Below are 17,502 nucleotides of genomic sequence, written 5' to 3'. Positions count from 1 at the left end.
CATAAATGCAGCAAATAGATTTATTTCTTTGCCAATTCCTGTAAGTAGTACTATTTTTGTAATCATCAATTACAGGTTCAAACTACACCTGAGTTCCATTGTATTTGGATGTGTAGATTAAGTGGAAATCTGCAATCATGGATGCCATTTTGGTTATTAGAAAGCATATAAAATTCTTATGGTCCCCTGCCCATGTCATATTAGGTCCTTTAAGAGCCTCTATCGAAGTTTCTGTGCCTAGGTCAGGACTTGTATTAAAACATAAAAAGCGTACGTAGTTCCAATAAAAGCATAACACACTCAAGGACGCATGCCTTCATATTCCTAAATAACCCTGAACATCTTCATGCAATGCACTCCGCTAAAATATCATCCTTCAAATGGACATTTAGAGTCCCAAAATGCCATAGCTATCCATTGGGTTACAGAAATGAAATGTCAATACATTACTCTGTATAGAATATTGTGTAAAGCAAAGGGAAACTCCATTTTTCATTGCCTAAAAGATAATCAAGAACAGTACCAGAGTTTGGAATACATGTTTTAAGATGTTATATTAATCCATATTTTACTGTCCTCCTGCAACCAAAAAGCATTTCTCCACCAAATGAATGCCAAAAATGCAGGTTGAATGCGTACATACAACTTCAGAGTTGGAAATATGATAATCCTGCTGAGAGAAATAGTTGAATAATGTATTCAAAAACGTTTACCATATTCCAGTATTAGAACCCCAACTTGAGGTTCATTTTATAATTCATTATAACCTAGCCCCTGGATCTCATTGAGTGCAAAAACCATAAGGCCAAAAATCCATTCCTGCATGCATCCTAGCTTCTTTACTTGGGAATAGAAATCCCAAGTGTAAGATAAACCTATCTATGTGCATAGATCAGGCTGGGGCATAGGCTCCTGCTCATTTCCCATGAAATTAGGATCCTCAGGCAAGGATGCCTTTTAAATGTCTAGGTCCCCCAATGTCCCACCCAACATCCATTAGGCCTTGGCCTGCATGCCAAGAAGACCATCATAAGATTGTACAGTATTTTCCTAAATACCCCTCACTATGTTATTGGATCAACACGGGCCTTCAGGTCACTGAACCTTTGTAGCACATTTGCATCCATTTTTGGTTCATCAAAATATTCTTAGAAATTTTAGCTGGGATTCTTTTTTTTTTTTTGCCCAACCGTTGCATAAGTTCTTTGGTGGTAATTTTTGGATTTTTACACAAATAATTCCTAGGTTCTCATGCTACGTTCGCTCTATGTGCCCATTCAGTCACTTTTAACAGCTTTAACCCAATTCTAATCTCCAACTATCTGGCTTTATCAAATTGATTGGGATTGAAGCCAAAACTTTAAAATCCCGCTTTTAGGTCATTTTAGATTTTTGACCAAAGAATTTTTCTTGGACTCTAGCAAGGCCAACTGTGCAAAATTACATATTTTGAAAGTTTTGCCAATCATGCATGGATACCCTCAACCATTTTTTTTTTTTCAACTTTTTTTGCTTGCACCCAAGTCACATGTGGTGGGTGGGTGCTTTGGGAATTTTCATAAATCTTTCTTGGCTCGGTCTATTACTCCATGAGATATCCCCAAGTGACCAAAGTAGGATTGGAAACTTCTTATGGATATATTTTCCCTATGAAGTTTTCATCTGGTTGAATGAGCACTAGTGTACTAAGATCTGGTTGATTTCTAAAATTGAAATAAGCACAAATAGTTAACATAATGTGGAGGTACTGCATAAAAAGTTGTCAAAAGAATTCCTACAGCGTGCTTGAGTAAACATAATATAATGAAGAGAGCTACACTCCAAATGAAATCAAAGGAAGCCATACCCTAAAAAAAAGAGGATAGAAAAGCCAAAGATGTTACTAAGGCAGAGACTAGAAATCATGATTTTTGTTTTTTTATTTTCTATTTTATAAAGAAAATAGAAATTTTCATTTAACTATGACTCAACTTTTGAACAAATAGATTGTATGCATGAACTAGAACCTACTCATCTAATCTCTATTGTTATAACTATCGAATGGAAGGAAAACAAAGGTTTCATATTGCCCCTTAACTCAAAACTGTGTCACTATTTAAGAATAGTTATTTATTGTTTAAATCCATTTTATCTTAGTTTTTCTCAAGATAAAATGTGAAATTATACTTATAATAATTGAATTTCAAACATTGTGCAAAGAGGAAAGGAAAAATTCAAAGAAGAATAACCTTGATCCATCCATAGTACTAATAAAACCATAAGCATAAATAAATTTGCAAGTAATTTTGTAGATTAGCACACCAATAAGGTTAATTGCAATGATTGCATTAATAACTAGATGCATTTTAAGATGTGTGATTTGCAGTATACATGCCTACAAACTAATCTAGTAATCCAAGAGTATTAGAATGCCTTATTTACATTAACAAACTTACATTAACAACCCCTCCACTGCAACTCAATATCACCCCTTATAACAACTAAAACTAAAAAAAACCTGATCCACAAAATAATGCAATTAAGTTTACTACTGAGATAAATTAAAATTTAAAACTAAGAGTTAACTTCTAGAATTATCCAAGAGATGAAGTACAACCCTGACTATGACTTAGTCAATAACTATAAAAGAAATAAGTATATACCATAATTGTTTGGTTTGTAGAATGCAGTATGGGGGCATGGTACGTACACCACATTTCTTGGAACATGGTATTGGGGGTAGGTCTCTATGGTTTGCTAAAGTGGAATGCCTCCAAAACATCACACACACACATTCAACTTCTATTTTTGAAAACATTTTGAGTCTTGTCTTTTTGGAGAGAGGGGCGGGATTGACTTGTCTTTCTTATATTTTATTTTTAATTTGTCTTTCTCTATTTCATAAAATAACTTAGCATAAAATAATTTTCATAAGAGAAGATAGCAAAAAAAATTTAATTTTTTTTGCGAATTTAAAAATTTGTCTAAAGATTTTAATTTTGTCAATTGTGTTCCAATTGACTCAATGGAATACAATTTTATTCAATACCTAAAATTAATTTGGGAGGCATGAGTAATTGTTGACATGGCACGTCACCTGTTATTAAATATATATATATATATATTAGTGGAATTCACATATATACATGTGAGTGGAATTCACATATATAATTTTAGTTTCTTATATTTTTTTCATATATGTACATGTAGGTCTCACTTATATTTTTTATGATAGGTGATGTACCACCTGAGCAATGACACATATTTCTCAAATTAATTTCAAGTGTTGGATAAAATTACATTCAATTGAACCAATTGAGATATAATTGACAAAATTAAAACATTTGGACAAATTAACGAATTCACTAAAAGATTTGAGTTTCTTTTGCTATTTGCCCTTTTTGAAAATTAAGTAATAATGTATTTATATTAGACTTTAAAGGTAGGAAGTCAAATTTTTGCTCTGTGTATTAACCTATACCTTATAAACAAAAAAAATGTAATCTATAGAAGGACAACAAGAAATGAATTTGAAAAATTAAATTCTGAATTTGAATTTTAAATTTTAAATTTTATTCTTATTGCTCTTAGTCATGGATTTTGGAAAGCATCTATCTATCTAATTAAATATGTTTTCAATTACGAAAATAATTAAGTATTTATTAACATTAGTATGGTGAAAAACCAAAAGAGATAGCATGTATACGAAATATTCTATATAAAAATAAATTTCCAATGTGAAATACGTTATATTGAACAAACGAAGCCTTAATTTGCAGGTAGGAGAGAGAAAAAGTTCGCTTTACTTGAATTAATCGAACTGAAATAACTGAACTTATCTGTTTGGTTTAGTTTTTTTCTTACATCAGTTTAATTCGATTAATTTTCTCAAAAGTTCAATTTTCGATTCTATTTTTTGGTTAGAAGAATTGAATTAATCGAACTAATCGAATTTTAAAATAATGTTGTTTTGATGTTTATAAAATAATGTCATTTTCTTTAATTTTGTGTGTTTTTATCAATTACTTTAGTTTTCTTCGTTTTTTTTTTTTTTTTTTGTATTTTTTTGGTTTAATCGCTTTGATTCGGTTTATACGGTTTGTGTTTAATTTTTTCGATTATCGATTAATTCAATTTTTTGGGTTAATCAGTCAAATCGCTTTGATTTTATTCTTCAATTTGATTTAATTAATTAGTGAATTTCGATTAATTCGATAACCGAACTAATCGTTTACACACAAAACTAAGTAGAAAAAAGAATTAATCTAAGGGTATATGTGAAAATTGGCAGGATTTTAAAATTATTTTGTTTACATTGACAGTACATCAAAACTAAATGCTATAATCGAATATAAATAGTCATTGAATATTTTTATTTTTAATAAAAATAAAATATATATATATAATGACTAAGATATTATATTAGAAATAATTATATTACCTATTGTGCATCCAACTGACAAAATCAAGTGAGGTTCTATGTGTTTGCTCACATCTTTTTTATAGCTGACAATGAAAATCAAATGACATGCTCAATTTTTAACTTTTCTTTGAAATGAAAAATCAAATATAAAAATTTTAAAATAGACATCGAAAACAAACATAAGTTGTTTATTTATTCATATTTAGATTAAAATCGATAATAAGGGGTGTTCCTTCTTGACCAAAGGTGGACGATCAGAGGTGGGTCGTTGGCTCCAGCAATAAATCCGTTCGGGAGACGGCTGGCACATGCAAGCACTCCGACGGTTGAGTGAGTGAGAGAGTAAAATGAGGTAGTGTATCAGTAAATTAGATATGAGAACATACATTGACTCTGAAGAAAGTTGATTGATATAGAAGGAGAAGAAGTACTCCTGTATGCATGAGACGTGCGTTTGCAGATGATAGGATTGGCTATGCAGTGCCGGTGGAGACTCTTAGGCGGTAGCATGATGGCGACGAAACTCTCATTAATGTGGATGAGATTCGCCATTAATGAGGATGGAATCTGAGACGACTGTGTGAATATCCAGTGAAACTTGTAATGATGCCGTGGCAGACTAGCATTGGGTCAAGGTTGGGTCAAAGGGAAAATCAAATTAGGTCGAGATTGGACTTGAGGGAAGGGCAGAGATCGGGATTGAGAGAAGGGTCGGGATTGGCCTAGACGATCCAAGGGGTCAATTTTAAAAAGCACCTTTAAAGTTTGGCGAAGTTCTAAGAATAACCCTTCATGTTTGGAAAATAGTAATAATCTTTATTGTTATTAAACAAAATAAAAAAAATTATTTTACACTTTATTCTCTTTCTTTTTTTTTCTAATTTTAATAAAAATAAAATAAAATAAATTAATAATTGTCAAAGATCATCATTAGAAAGAGAAAGAAAGGTGATAGAATATAAACCCCAATTGGATTCATTGCAAAACCTACTTTTCATAAAGCAAATTTATTTCGATTTAAATTTACGATGAACGCAAATCCCATCTTTCTCGTTGATATGCAATAAAAAAAGAGAAAAATAGAAAAATACTTTATTTCGATTTAAATTGAGATGAGAGAGTTTGAATCAAACCATTCAATCCCCTTTCCCTTTCATTTGGGTTCCAAATAAAAGGTTCTAAAGATAGAAAAGGGTTCAATCAAGACAGAAAATGAGAAGGAGAAATGAAGAAGAACAAGAAGAAGAAAGAGTTGGCTCATGCTAAATAAGAGCAACATTTGCAAATAAGGGGTTCAATAAGTGGCAATTGTACAAAGGTAGTTCACACATAGAGAGAAAAGGAAAAAGACAATACACACTAAAAAAAACAAAGATCATTTAATATCACTAAAGTATGGTGGAAATAGGGATGCCTTTTAAATATAAAGGCATTTTAGTTATTTATAAATATTTTAATTGAAATTTTTTTTTTTTAAATTACACGTCATCACTTGTGCCCCTTGTCGAATCCGCCATTGGGTCATCATGAGAGAGGTAAATCGAGGGATATCCCCAAGTAATCAGGGTTTGAGGCTGCGTCTACTAATACTTACCAATGACCACCCACAAAAGGAATTGCTTCCCCCATAAATCGATCCCACGTTAATAGCCTTTAGCATGACTGCATCTTTACAACCCCCTCCTTTATCACTTGGCTATGCCCCTAGAGGTTTAACTGAGATTAACTAAAAATAATAACGAAAAATTACAATATAGTATTAAATTTCAAGAGTATTCAATACACTTTCTTAAACTTTATGAATATTTTTTGTAATTATTTCAAGCCTCAAAGAAACTACATATAATTTTTCTTAATATAAAAAATATTAAATTTTTAAAAGAGATTATAGTTAATAATTTAATAATAAACTTCGTCTTATGGTTTGCGTGGACGAATTTCATTTTCATCTTCCCAAATACATTCAGTCTCCAATTTAAACAGCATACGAAATGCCCACATTCCTCTTCCCATGTCCTATATCTACTGGCATTCACATTAAATTTTGTAGCCTTGATCAGAATTTAGAACAGAGACTAAATCTTAAAGGAAGACATGGTCATATCAGTAAAAACAATGCCATGGATAATACAATGTATGTACCCTCAATGAGGACGCCTTTGCCTTTGTATTCTTAGATTCTACTCTCAACATCTTCATGCAATGGCAATGCATAGGTAATTTTTTTTTTTTTTATTTGATTATGTTGGATCCTACAGAGATTATCAAGCCTCGAGGATCCTTGTCATTGAAGGCCTGCACCCAATGTGAGTTTTCTTTCATTTATGCATTCATGTCAAAATATAAGTTTCAACTTGTCCCAGTTACTCTATCTCTCAGGGTATAGTGATCTCTTCTACTATTGGGATCAAGCTTCTTTAATTTTTTATGTACTTTTCTAAAATGAAAAGTCAGGCACAAATCTTCATCAATTTAAAAAAAAAGTTTCATCTTCTCGTTCACAATTTTAAAATTGCTTTCTTTCTACTGTTTTTCATTGAATATTCCTGTTTTTATTAACAGGTCACAACTCATATTCTATATGCGGCAATGTAGCATTCACTATATGTTATGTGAACTCCTTTTTAGAAAATAATATTTTTGCATTTTTTTTTGTATAAAACCAAACTAATTGTAGCAGTCTAGCATGTTTATTAATCACTAGTTACTTTCATGTTCATCGGTCAGTAATTACTTTCATGAAACTTTTTATATGTCCAAACATGCGTAAACATATAATCATAAATACAAATTATTGACAAAATAATATTAATGTTAGAGGCTCACGTAGCGGGACAAGGCAGGTGCATAATTTCAAATGGGTTTTTTCCACAAAAATTAATTTATGTTTGTATAGCAATATCTTTTTATTTAATTGTCCTAGTTTTTTCTGTCTTGGCCAGTTTGCTTTGTTCTTTAAGAGCCTCATCTTCAACTAAAGAAACATAAAAAAATTGTCCCAGATACTTTGCTTTCTTCCTTTCATTCTTGAGGTATTGATCTCCCTTTTCTTATCCCATCACTATAATTTGTTCTTAAATTTTTTATTCTTCTGCTAAAATGAAGCCTGTAAAGGAACTGGGAATTCTCCAGGGCATCTGATCCAGCAAGGATTGGCCTAAATATAAATCCGATTGTAGCTTAATTGAGTTGTAGAATTAACGTTAATTATTGATAGCTTTTTCCTTTAGTATCTATATATGTTGTGGTTTGGATGTGATGATCACCTTGATTTTGTCGAATATGTAGGTATGATAAACGTGTAAGAGATCTCTTGAACTTCAGTATCTATTTGGACATCAGCAATGAGGTTAATTTCGCATGGAAAATTCAGGTGAATGCTGAATAATGATCAGCTAATTAATCCAGTTCTAGGATCCCTTTGGTAGATACAGAATTATGGTTTAATTCCTTCCTTTTCTGTGATCTACAGAGAGACATGGCAGAGCGAGGACAGAGTCTCAAAAGCATCGAAGCCCGCACGACAGATTTTGATACTTACATTGGTAATTCATTAATTAAGTACTAATTCTTCTCAGCAATTCGCTCAATTGATTAAGTTAAGAAGTAATCCTTATTTGTTGGATTCGGTTTCCCTCTTGAAAGGTTTAGTTATTAAAACATATATAGCCAGAATATATAAAGTGGCAACAAAATCAAACGGAACTGAAAATTCAAACTGGACCCAAAAATCTAAAACTGAGTTTGGAAATGGGCCTTACTAATGCAGATCCGCAGAAGCATATTTACAACACCCATGCTGGTGGGGTATGAATGATGGAGGCAACCACCACGACGTCGACGTAGAGAGTGAAATGGGATTCACATCATATTTACACCATCCATGCTGATGAAGTACGAATAATAGATGCGACCACCGCAATAGCTCCATTTCAAATCCTTGGTTGCATTACTGATAATTGGGTGCAAGGGCCAGCTTCCCGTCCCAACATAATCAGCTGAAGCATTGGGAAGTCGCGGGGTTCGGACGTGCATAAACAGAACATACAAACAAATCTTTTGTTCTGGAATCAGCATCGGAAGGCACGATAAAAGATATTGAGGGTCCTACATTCTTAAGATTGAATCTGATAGGCATCTTGCTTCCATGCATATAAATACAAAATGTACAAGGCTCGTGGTGGTGTAATCTATATACAAAAAAACAACACAAGTTAAACAATAATATACAGCCCCGCGAGAGAGAGAGAGAGAGGGCGCACTATGGGAGGAGACATCCACGTTTTATGCGATGCAAAGATTGATGAAAACTCTATATATGAATTTTTTCCGTCTTCGAAATCACATAAGCCCAAATTGTTAATTAGCTCCGAATCAACACTTTCTAATACCTTAAATAAGCCGGAAATCTCAACTAGCCTCGGGCAAGAATAATAAAATAAGCTTTTTCCATTTAAATCTACTGAGTCAAAGCTTATTTTTTCCAACAATTCACAGCCATCAACGTGCAACAGTTCTATTCTTTGAGGCAGCCCGTGAAGTGTCAAAAGCCTTGGGAGGATAGTTTGATAACATCCCTAGGGAAATTGTTATCAGACAGAATGCAATTTGGAAGACTTAAACGTACCAAAGACGGTGGAAAAGTGACCCTTGAAAAGTCCGGCCAACTTCTTGGATTTAGTGGCCAAGGCCATGCAGACAAAAGCCATGCTTTCACCTCCTGAGTGATAGAGAATAATTGATTTATTGCAGTTCCATCTGCTAGAAGCACGGCCAAAGAATTCATATTACCCTGCTCTGCTGAAAATTTTCCAAGATTTAAGCAACCGCTAAGGTCAAGTGTTGCCAGAGATTTTAGCCGACAAATGGTTTGTGGAAGCTCCCTCAAGCTTTGACAATTGCTCAAGTTCAAGAAAACAAGTCTTTCTAGGCATCCAATCGATTAATTAACCTTAGCCAACCTAGTACAATTTTTAAGTATAAGTCTCGAGATTTGACAACTTGAGAAATCAGGAGTCTCAAAAAGATAATGAAAATGACTTAGATTAAGAATTTTCAAAAATACGAGGCACTGTAAAACAACGAGAGAGAACAAATGTTAATAATTTGATTAAAATCTAATGAAATTACAAATTGATAAAAGAAATAAAAAGAAAAGGAAATAGGAAACAAACCTTGGTTCCATTCAAAACTTTTTTCAAGCAACTATAAGGCATTCCAAGAGCAACCAGCTTGTCCAAAGAAAAATCATTGGGTATCCTTTGTAAAGGGAAATGAGACCAATGCAACCACCTCAATCCTTTGGGGAAACTTTTATAGTCTCCACATAATTGTACATGACTAATCTGTAGAAGTTGTAGATTGGACATCCCTGAAAATGCATCACTTTCCAAAGCTACATTTGAATTTTTTGTAGTAATGCCAAACCAGAGAAGATACTAAAGGGATACCTCTTCTGCTTTTTAGAGCAGCTGTTGGCCAAAACCTGTTCCACTCAGACTCATCTTCCTTCAAGAAATGCATGTCAAGAACGAGGACTCTGATTTTTCTTGTGCCCTGACAAAGAAGGGGAGAGGAGAGCATTGATAAATAAATAGCATCTTTTCACAAACATGTGCAAAATAAATAAGTATAGTTAATTCATACAATTTTTCCGTTCAAGATACTAAAGGAATCCTTGTGATTCCAGAGCCTGCTGCGTTCTCCTAACTCTTCGGGTGATTTTTGCCCCTTCCTATTTCCTGAATCAATTGATGCATCACCAGCTTGTTAGCTTCAATGGTTAACATATTTCTGTCAATAAGATTTTGAATCCCAACCAATGCGAAATGACCACATCCTTCTAGGATAGTAATTGTGGTGTCTTTGTCCCCTCCAACAAAGAAGCAAGCAATATCAAGGAATAAATCTTTGTCATAGTCATCTTGTAATGAGTCGTAACTTAGTTTGAGTTTTTCAAGGATTTAATTGTTAGGAATCGCCTTCAATTTTTGTAGTTGACTTTCCCACACATCTAACCTTCTACCAGATAGGGAAGAACCCAAAATTTTAACAGCTAATGGAAGCCCTCTGCAATAATCTACTGCCCTTTCTGAGTCTACCAAATAACCATCACTATGATGGCTTTGTCCAAAGGCATACAAACTGAAAAGCTCTAGGGATTTGTCACGATCCAACTCCTTTACCTTGTGTACCTTCCAACATTCATGAGCTCTTTGTAATTGCTCATCTCTAGTAGTTATGATCAATTTACTACCTCGAGAAAGCCAATCCTTCATTCCAAGGACTGCGTCTAATTGTTTTTGTGAAAATACCTTGCAAAATCCACAAACCCACAAGTTAGATCGAAGAAAAACACACTAAAACAGTGAGTTAAATCAAAACAACAAACCAAAAAATCAAAGCAAAAAATACTCCCTGTTGTGCTTCCACGAATTGCCGGCAATGTAGGAGATGAAGGTGGAGCTTCAAGGCTCAGATCGATCGGTCCAAAACCAACTAAGGTCAAGCCAAGAATTGGTCCCAAGGAAAACCCAAAACCAGCCTCAAATCGAACCCAAAATCTGCCCAAATCGGAAGAAAATAACCCCAACCCGAATGAATACCAACAGCCACAAGCGCTCTTCTCCTCTTCGGCTCTCTCTCTCTCTCTCTCTTCTCGCCCGTTCAAAAAACCACCCCTACAAACACAATATATGTAGATAACCATCGAAGCATCTCACAAAGATGAGGCTCCCTAGGTATCTATAAGAGATGAGATGAGGGTGAGGAAAAAGGGGGAGAAACAAACCTGGGTTTGAATGGCAATGACCAAGTCTCGAGCCTCCAGCAACTTCAAATAGGCTAGATCACATAAGTAATGGGCTTAAAGAGATGGGTGATGGGCTAATAGGCTAGACATATATAAGGAGAATAATGGGTTTTCTAATGGGTGTCATATAGGGCAATTAGCAAAATGGGCTGGGACCAAAATGAGTTAGGCTTGGTTCTTGTTTTGAGCAACTACTTACTTGAGCCATCTTCTTATCGGGCTTCCTATAAGTGGGTTTGGACCTTTAAATCTATCAATCCCGAGCTAAAGACTATGATAGTTTTATACTTACCCGATCTTACCATCATCGCCTTGGACTTGTTGGGTATCACATGCCAACAGTTCTTGTTTGTCCACATCATCAAGAACTATAAGAACTCTTTTAGAACCAATAGCTTCTTTAATCTTAACAATCCCCACATCAACATTGCGTATTTCTTCCTCTCTTCTGCTCAAAATATCTGAAAGAAGTTGCCTTGTAAAAGAGTTAAACCATTTTGTAGTCTAGAAATTTCTCTTATATTTGCAAGGAAGTTGTTGCGTTCAAAATTTGAGACGTTTGAGTTGTACACAAATTTAGCAATGGTTGTCTAGCCAATTCCACCCATCACACAAATGGCAATAAGTCTAACATCAACCCGTCCATCTTGTAACCACAAATTAATGCTTTTGGCACGGGAATCTAGTCCAATAGGGTAAGTGGCAACATTCAAGACTCTTGGCCGGCTTAGCTTGTCTTCAACCACTTTGATAATTTTTTGGATAAACTTTGACTCGTTTGCAATCCATGCAGAAAGTAATAGCTCATCAATCACTAAGAATTTGACAACTTAAATAAATTAAAATTTTCTCTGCAAAAAACTAATATATTATGAAAATTATCATGGTCCACGGAAAAACTGCATCCGTTTGAACTTAAAATTAATACCATTAGGATGAAGCCAAAAATATGAAAAGAACAATGGAAAAATAAAATAAATCAAAGAAATCAGATGGCAAAAGCACTCTATTTAATGACAAGAAATTTCATTTTTCAAAAATAAGAAACGTTTTCACACATGAAGTTCCTCTAGTCTACCAATCTCTCCCCCCACCCAAGCAACTTGAATCTATTATCTTTCAGAAAGTTAATGGACTCTATTTCTAATAGAATATGTCTTCTTGTAAAGAGATTGCATCACAAGCAGTGTCCATAGGGTATCCTGTAACTGTGAAACAAATTAGCTATATTATAGTTATGATCTAATTAATTCCCCATTTATGATATTGCTGGTAATATAATTCTATATTGCTATATTATAATTATTATGATCTAACTAATTTGATAATATTACAATATAAAAACTACCAAAATTATACTCATGATATTGTAATATTACAATTTTAATGATATTGATCTTAAATTTTAATTTTTTCTTAAAAAAAATAGAAATTTTACAATGGCAAATTGTTTCAATTAACAGTTTTACTATTATGATTAGTCAAATTTACTTTTTTGATACATTTTTGCTCATTAGAATATTTAATTAATATTGTAATTAAATTACAGTCCATTCACAACTATGGACAAAGAAGTGGGACGCAAACAATTACCTATCACCTCCATCTGGTAAAGGCATTCCTGCTAAACCAGCAATTTCCTCCACCGCTTCCCTCCACCGCTTCAATTTCTCCTTCCACTCTGCTGCTGCTGCTTCACCCTCTCCCACCTCGAACTTGAATCGCTCTTCATGCCTCGCAAATGCCACCGCATAAACTCCCTTTTGTTTCCTGACCTCCGACGGATCCACGCCGTAGAACACCGGCAGAACCACGTGGCCAGAGTCCCTCCTCCGTCGTCTTCCGAGGATTATCGCAAGCTAATCGAGGCACCAGCTCGAAGACGCATAGTTTCTGGACAAGACAACAATTGAAACCCTCGACTCTTCGATTTCCCTCTGCAGCTCAACGTTCATGCTTTCTCCTCTTTGGATTTTATGATTGTCTCTGAAGATGCGAAATCCGGCGTTCCTAAGAGCCGTGTAGAGGTGGTCGGCGAAGGTCCAGCGAGTGTCCTCGCCTCTGAAGCTCAAGAACACGTTATAGCTGCCGCTGCTCCGAGAAGCGAAAGAGGAGGAGGCGGGCTCTTTGCCTCTTGTAGTAGTAGTCATTGAACAGGGGGAGCAGAGAAGAGTGGATCTGGTGGAGAAAACCGGAGATCAATCAAAGTCTACCTCTTGGATTTATCATCAGAACGATAAATCAACTCTGAAGTGGATGGAAGTCGTTGGGAAGACGAGAGAAATTTAGGGGGGAGAGAGAGAGAGAGCGCGCGATAAAGCAAAGCAAAACAATGGGCGATATTATTGAATGGGAACTGCCAGGAAACCGGGGCAAAATTTCGCTTGAAAAAAAGTTACAGTAAATTCTAGGAAGTAACGAAATGTTACAGTAGATGCACTGACCGACTTAAAATAGAATATTAAAAAAACATAAATTGATAGCTAATTCTCTCCCTAAAATCTGCTGTAACGTTAAATAAATTCTCAATAAATAGTAAAATGAGTCAAAGTTAAATTAGTTAATAAATGTTAAGTTGGGAATATCTGGCTGAAGTGCTACGCGAGATGGGAATATCTGGCTAAAGTTTCAGAAAGAGTACAGTTATTATATATATATATATATATTATCTAATTATAAAATTATATTTACAAAATATATTATATACATATATTTTATAAGTGTAGGTCATCAAACAAAATAATGGGCATTTGCATGGAATAAAATAATCATCATCAACAATCACAAGTCGATCCCATTATATGGGTCAGTTACATAAATTTTAAATCTCCAATCATCTCTATTTAAGAATAAAACAAATAATAAGATTAATACTAATTATGAGTAAACCCACCAATTGAGATTTGTCAGTGTAAATCACATTGAGTTCTTCCCCGAATTATTATTTTTCTAATAAAATAATTATTAGTTTTATGATTCGTAATGAGACTCAAGTCTATGACGAGATTTCAAGTTCATCTTCATATGTTTCGATCTGGGATTAAAGTACCTCTCATTGACAGCCCATTTAGAAGTCAGACCATAAACCACTTAGTTAAGCCTTTGAAGAAGAAATAGGCTAGACCCATTTACTCGAGTCTTGAGGAAGCCTATTTAGCCCAAGCCCACTCTCTTGCCTTGCCCTAACACTGTCATATAAAAGGGCCTTTCTTGTTTTCTATTGTCCTTATTGATGATCGATTCTCTCCCTCTCTTTGTTCGCCCGGTTGTTTACTTTGATGGCCGATCTCCATGAGTCTTCGTTTCCTTTCCCAGCCCGACCCCTCTTTCCATGGCGATGGTATTCATTTCCTTGCAAATCCCTTGGTCGATTCGTCGGTTATCTCTATTTATATTATCCTACAGCTCTCTCTAAGGTAAGCTCTATTTTTGAAAAATTATCCTATAAAGGTCTCATCTTCAATTATAAGCAAAATAAAAAAATTATCCTAGATATTTTGCTTTCTTCCTTTCATTCTTAAGGTATTGATCTTCCTTTTCTTATCCCATCACTAAAATTTGTTCTTAAATTCTTTAATCTTCTGCTCAAATGAAGCCTGTAAAGGAACTGGGAATTCTCCGGGGGATCTGATGATCCAGCAATTAATCCATGGATTGGCCTAAATATAAATCCGATTGTAGCTTAATTGAATTGTAGAATTAACATTAATTATTCATAGCTTTTTCCTTTAGAATCTATGTTGGTTTTGATGTGATGATCACCTTGATTTTGTCGAATATGTAGGTATGATAAACGTGTGAGTGACCTCTTGGACTTCAGTATCTATTTGGACATCAGCAATGAGGTTAAATTCTCGTGAAAAATTCAGGTGAATACTGAATAATGCTCAGCTAATTAATCCACCAGTTCTAGGAGTAGTATCCCTTTGCTAGAAATATAATTATGATTTAATTCCTCCCTTTTCTGCGATCTACGTACAGAGGGACGTGGCAGAGCGAGGACACAGTCTCGAAAGCATCAAAGCCAGCATCGAAGCTCGCAGGACAGATTTTGATACTTACATTGGTAGTTCATTAATTACGTACTAATTCTTCTCCGCCATTGGCTCAATTGATTAAGTTAAGAAGTAATCCTTATTTGTTGGATTCGGTTTCCCTCTTGAAAGGTTTAGTTATTAAAGCATATATAGCCAGAATATATAGAGTGGCAAGAACTGACCAGACCAACCAACCTATCAGTATTATTAGGTCACAGTTTATCAAGGAGGAATGGCAATAGATTGGGCAATAACTGCCACGACCCACTCTTGCATGAGTTGTTAACTATTAGAGAAGTCTTGATTATATTATTTAGTCCAAATTTAGCATCAGTAGTTTAGCGAAAGGAACTGAAAATGCAAACTGGACCCAAAAATCTAAAACTGAATTTGGAAATGAGCCAACAACAAAATCAAACGGGCCTTACTGATGCAGATCCGCAGAAGCAATACGCGGATGCAGTGATCAAAGTGCTGCCTACTCGACTCATCCCCGACGATGATCAGGGCAAGTTCTTGAGAGTAAGGCTGATAATGAAAGAAGGGATGAAGCTTTTCAGCCCGGTTTACCTCTTCAACGAAGGCTCCACGGTCCACCATCACCTGCGTACCCTGCGGAAGGAAGCTGACATGCTCCTACCCGGGCATCAAGTTCTTCTACGGCCCTGAGACATATTTCGGCCATGAGGTCGGTACACCACTACCCGAAGAAGCACAACAAAATAGGGGAAACTATGTATGATCATCAGGGTCTGTGGATCAATCTTCACAGTTTTTGATCCGAATTGTTGGATTTTGTGTCTTTCAGGTGTGTGTTTTGGAGATGGATGGCCAGTTTGATAGATTGGAAGAGCTGATATACATAGAAAGCCATCTGAACAACATTTCCACCAAATTCTACGGTGAAGTTACCCAACAAATGTTGAAACATTCAGATTTTCCCGGCAGTAACAATGGAACTGGTCTCTTCCAAACCATTATCGAATTGAAGATCAGTTATATCTACGAGCAGATCATCGCCCGCGGCAAGGCGGCTGCAGCTCCATTACAAGCCACCAACGCCTAGAATTTCACTTCCCCTTCAGATTTCTTCTCTTTCTCCTTGAGATTACACTCAACTTGTATTTATTCTTGTGAAGATATTGTAACATTGGAACTTGGGGAAGATTTGTAGTATACATAAAGCAAAGGAGAAATGGATTTGAAAATTTGAATTCTCAATTTAAGGTTTATTTTGAAATTTCACTAAACTATAAGTCGTACTCTTTATATTTTAAAATTTATATTACAAATGACCCTTGATCAAATATTTATTAAGAAGTTAGTGTAATTTAATAAAATTTTAAGTGTACTCCATATAATGAAATTCTAATTTTAGAGGTAAGAATTATGTATATATTTTTGAACAGTAAAGGTAATTAGTATAAAAAGCAGGGATAGTTTGACATAATTTTTAATCATTCCAAAGAATTAATGTAATTTATAAAGAATGAAGTGTAATTCTTGTATTTTAACCGCTTCTTATGGGTGTTCAATTTATTATATCCTTTTACATAGGGTTGTAATCGAGTTAAGCTGAGCCGAGATTTGAAAAACTCAGGCTTGGCTCATTTATAAATGAGCATGTTCATTTGTAATCGAGTTGAGTATCTTGTGGCTCACATTAAGCTCACGAATGTTATTGAGTTTCAATTTTATTTAATAAATTAAATTAATGATAAATTTATTTAAGAATTTCAATATTTAGTATATAATTATATAAATTCATGAAGTATTATAACTTTTCTATACATATTTTTCAATAAAAATACTTAAAATATATGATTTTGTAAATATTCTAAATAAATATATGAAAAATTCAAAATATATATTAAATTATTCATAAATTTTTATACGAATTAACTCACGAACCTATAAGCGAGCAGCTCACGAACCTTATCGAGCCGAACTTTGCATAGCTCAGACTTGACTCAATTATTAAACAAGCTTTGAAAAATGAATTCAAACGAACTTTTATCGAATCAAGTCCCAAGTAGCTCTCAAGCGACTTGGCTCATTTACTACCCTACTTTTACAACATATAAAATTTCTTATAAATAGAATTGTTTGTAGCTCGGTTTGACAAACCTGAGCTCAGGCTCGAGCTTGAGCTCAAGCTCAATTAACATGAATCGAGCTTGGTTTGTAAATTCGATTAACAAGCTTTACCATAACAAAAAACACACTAGAATGAGGGGTGTGCAACGGCGGAA

At 34.5% G+C, this 17,502-nt stretch overlaps 2 protein-coding genes and 1 pseudogene across 4 annotated transcripts in view; 1 reads left to right on the top strand and 2 right to left on the bottom strand.

Annotated features, from left to right (window-relative positions):
- Positions 1-17,502, bottom strand: part of LOC127813066 (disease resistance protein RUN1-like) — a 99,715-nt gene that overhangs the window by 75,286 nt on the left and 6,927 nt on the right. The window lies entirely within an intron of this gene.
- Positions 6,645-16,316, top strand: LOC127813071 (phosphoribulokinase, chloroplastic-like; annotated as a pseudogene).
- On the bottom strand, positions 9,151-13,563 carry LOC127813072 (disease resistance protein LAZ5-like). Of its 3 annotated transcripts, XM_052353803.1 has the most exons (5): positions 10,588-13,563; positions 10,049-10,143; positions 9,853-9,958; positions 9,577-9,773; positions 9,151-9,473 (listed from the first exon to the last, which is right to left on the bottom strand). In XM_052353803.1, exons 1-5 carry the CDS (start codon positions 10,604-10,606, stop codon positions 9,345-9,347), a joined length of 546 nt encoding a protein of 181 aa, XP_052209763.1. In that variant the 5' UTR covers positions 10,607-13,563; the 3' UTR covers positions 9,151-9,344. The 3 variants fall into 3 exon arrangements, 2 of the variants coding, with proteins under 2 accessions (XP_052209763.1, XP_052209764.1); XR_008026060.1 differs by having other exon boundaries at positions 9,151-9,363; positions 9,577-9,747; positions 10,049-13,549; XM_052353804.1 differs by lacking the exon at positions 9,151-9,473 and having other exon boundaries at positions 9,691-9,747; positions 10,588-13,552.

This window comes from Diospyros lotus, chromosome 11 (assembly GCF_014633365.1).
Source record: "Diospyros lotus cultivar Yz01 chromosome 11, ASM1463336v1, whole genome shotgun sequence".
NCBI classification, from domain to species: domain Eukaryota; kingdom Viridiplantae; phylum Streptophyta; class Magnoliopsida; order Ericales; family Ebenaceae; genus Diospyros; species Diospyros lotus.
The sequence above is the reverse complement of the archived record's forward strand: the minus strand, read 5'-3'. Positions and strand labels throughout refer to the sequence as shown.